The following is a 2,660-nucleotide window of genomic DNA, read 5'->3' as shown; positions in this document are numbered from 1 at the left end:
CCCCGGGGGGGGGGGGGGAGGGGGGGCAGCCCCGGGCGCATCCCTGGGGATCAGGACTCAACCCTGCCTGCTCTCCCCTGCTCCCTTTGCAGCTCCCACCTTTGACTACGGGGACATGCCGTCGCCGCTGAGCGAGTCAGAGAGCACCATCACGGTGCTGCTGCGGCCGGCGCAGGGCAGAGGGGCTCCCATCAGGTAGGTTGGGGCTGCGCAAGGGCAAAAGACTCCCAGAAATGGGGTGGCACGGCATGGGCGGTGGGGTCGAGCACCAAGGGAAGGGCAGGACCATCCTTTTTCACGAAGCTAACCTGTGCATGGCCCTCACCAGCACCTACCAGGTCATCGTAGAAGAAGACCGGCCCAAGAAGCTCAAGCGGGAGTTGGGTGGGCAGGAGTGCTTCCCGGTGCCGCTCACCTTCGATGACGCCATGTCCCGTGGCTCTGTACACTACTTTGGGGCCGAGCTGCCTGCCAGCAGCCTCACCGAAGCCAAACCCTTCACCGTGGGGGACAACCAGACCTACAGCGGCTACTGGAACCCACCGCTGGAGCCCAAGAAGGCGTATCTCATCTACTTCCAAGCCATGAGCAACCTCAAAGGGGTGAGTAGCTGGGGGACCCTGCTCCATCTGGTGGGGTGTCTGGGGTCCCGGTTGGACCAGGCAGGAGCACACCTCGGGTCCGGGGGGTGGGGTCAGAAAAAATGGGACTTGTTTTAGATCCCCCTCCCTTGGGCCCCCCCACTCTGGGCTCACCCCCAGTGTTCTGCCTGGGGGGAGCTGGTGCTCCGGGCCACCCTTACGGCACGTTGGGATCACGGATGGGTGTCCCCCTTCCTCCCGGCACCCCCGGGCTGTGCCCGTCCCCCTCCTGGTGCCAGTGCCAGGGGTGATGAAGGCCAGCCTCTGCCACCCCCTGCGGTACCGGCCGGGACCCCAACCAGCGCTAGTGCGGGGAAGACCACCTTCCTGGGGCTAATCCTGGGGTGGAAAGGGACCATTCGGGCAGCAAGAGCCATGTGCGTGTTACTGGGACCCGCTGCAGACGCAGCGGATGCTGCAGAGAGCTCCTGGGAAGCTGCCGAGTTCCCGGCTGCCCTCTTCCTGCCTGCTGCCGCCTGTTCTCTCGGCGAAGCCGCAACAGCCCCGCTCCAGCAGCAGCCCCCGCATCCCCCCCCCGGGGCTGATTTCCTCCAAGTCACCGGCGGGGACCGCTGGGACCCCCTGAGGACCCTTCTCGGCTTCACCTGCTCCGGCAGCTCCCGTCCCACCCCGGGGAGGATGAGCTGTGAAAGCGAAGCAGCAGGACCGCGACAGCGTCCTCATCCTGCACGGCTCCGTGTTGCCAGAAAGGTGCCGGGTTTTGAATCCTTTCCTCCTTCCGGGATTGTTCACACCTCGCTGGATTGTAACTAGAGCCGAGACGAACGAGGAAGATCTCTGCTCTGGCTCGCTCGGGCACTGCTGGATAATAACTGGTGGCTGACGCTGTTTTATAGCCTTCCTGCTGGGAGGCAATGGATTTGTCCCGGCTGATGTCAGACATTGCGAAAAAGCTGGATCCCAGCTTGGGTTTTTCATGGTTTTTGTGCCAGATGGAGCAAGAAGCAGGAGAAGCAAGAGCTGGTGACCTCGGGGAGAGCGGTGCCGGAGCCGGCCCTGCCCTGGGCACGCTGCGTGGGCAGGTCTCGGTCCGAGGGCGGATGGAGCAGCGTTGCCAGCACTGGTGTCCTGAGGGGCTGGAGGATGCTCGGGGAAGAAGGCAGTCCTGCCAAAATGGTGCTTTTTATTTTGCAACAGAAGTTGGATACACAGAAAATGGAATATTTCAGCTGAACCCATCCCTAAAAATGCAAATGCTAAAACTGTTGGAGAACTGAGCTGGAAGCCCTCATGGCAACCTTGGCAGCATGTGCAGAGCACCAGGGATGGGGCTTGTAAACTTTGATTGATGAAAAAACACCCCACGAAGCTCTGAATGATGACCTGGGAGTGTTTTAGCTGTAGTCAGTGACACGCTGGTGACCTGTGGCTTGGCTGGGTCTGCTGGTCCCTCCTTTGATGATCTTGAGCTTTGCCATCCCCTCTGTGCCAGGAGCGATAGCCTCGGCTAAACCTGGGGACGCTGGTTTAGGGGACACTGGGGACAGATCATTCAGCAGCATCTCTTGGGGTGTGTGTCCCCAGGAGCTCCTTTGGCTCAGCAGCGGGTGCTGCAGCACAAATCACCTGCACGCTCCCTCGATTTGGGGGTCAAAGCACCGACGGACCAGCCTTACGTCTGCCCAGCCTCGCTTGGAGTGGGAGCGGGGAGCGGAGCCTCTGGGATGCTCATCCGACACTGACCCCCCTTTTTTCCCTCCATAGGAAACCCGTCTGAACTGTGTCCGGATCGCCCGCAAAGGTGAGCCCTCCCTTTCCCAGCCGGCGTGATCCTGCTGAGGCTGTGGAACCGAACCTGCGGCTGCTCCGGCGGTCAGGGCTGTGCCGGCGGGTGTCGTTACCGGCGCTGGTGGCGGTCGGGGTGCGCGCAGTGGTTTATTACAGTCCCATCCTGCGCTCCTGCTTCCCACTTTCTTTGGTATCTGGGTTTTTCCCTTGGTTGAGTTTTTCCTCTTAATGCCATTATCACGGTTGCGGTGGGAGACCGGAGTCGGGGGG

General features: G+C 61.7%; 1 protein-coding gene across 2 annotated transcripts in view; it reads left to right on the top strand.

Annotated features, from left to right (window-relative positions):
- Nucleotides 1-2,660, top strand: part of PTPRU (protein tyrosine phosphatase, receptor type U) — a 67,481-nt gene that overhangs the window by 23,784 nt on the left and 41,037 nt on the right. For both annotated transcript variants that reach the window (XM_019474385.1, XM_019474384.1), the window contains exons 10-12: nt 93-195; nt 329-602; nt 2,367-2,403. In XM_019474385.1, coding sequence (XP_019329930.1) covers nt 93-195; nt 329-602; nt 2,367-2,403 — 414 coding nt within the window. The remainder of the gene's footprint in view (nt 1-92; nt 196-328; nt 603-2,366; nt 2,404-2,660) is intronic.

This window comes from Aptenodytes forsteri, unplaced genomic scaffold (genome assembly GCF_000699145.1).
Source record: "Aptenodytes forsteri isolate BGI_AS27 unplaced genomic scaffold, ASM69914v1 Scaffold361, whole genome shotgun sequence".
NCBI lineage: Eukaryota > Metazoa > Chordata > Aves > Sphenisciformes > Spheniscidae > Aptenodytes > Aptenodytes forsteri.
This window is presented reverse-complemented; position numbering and strand designations above follow the sequence as displayed.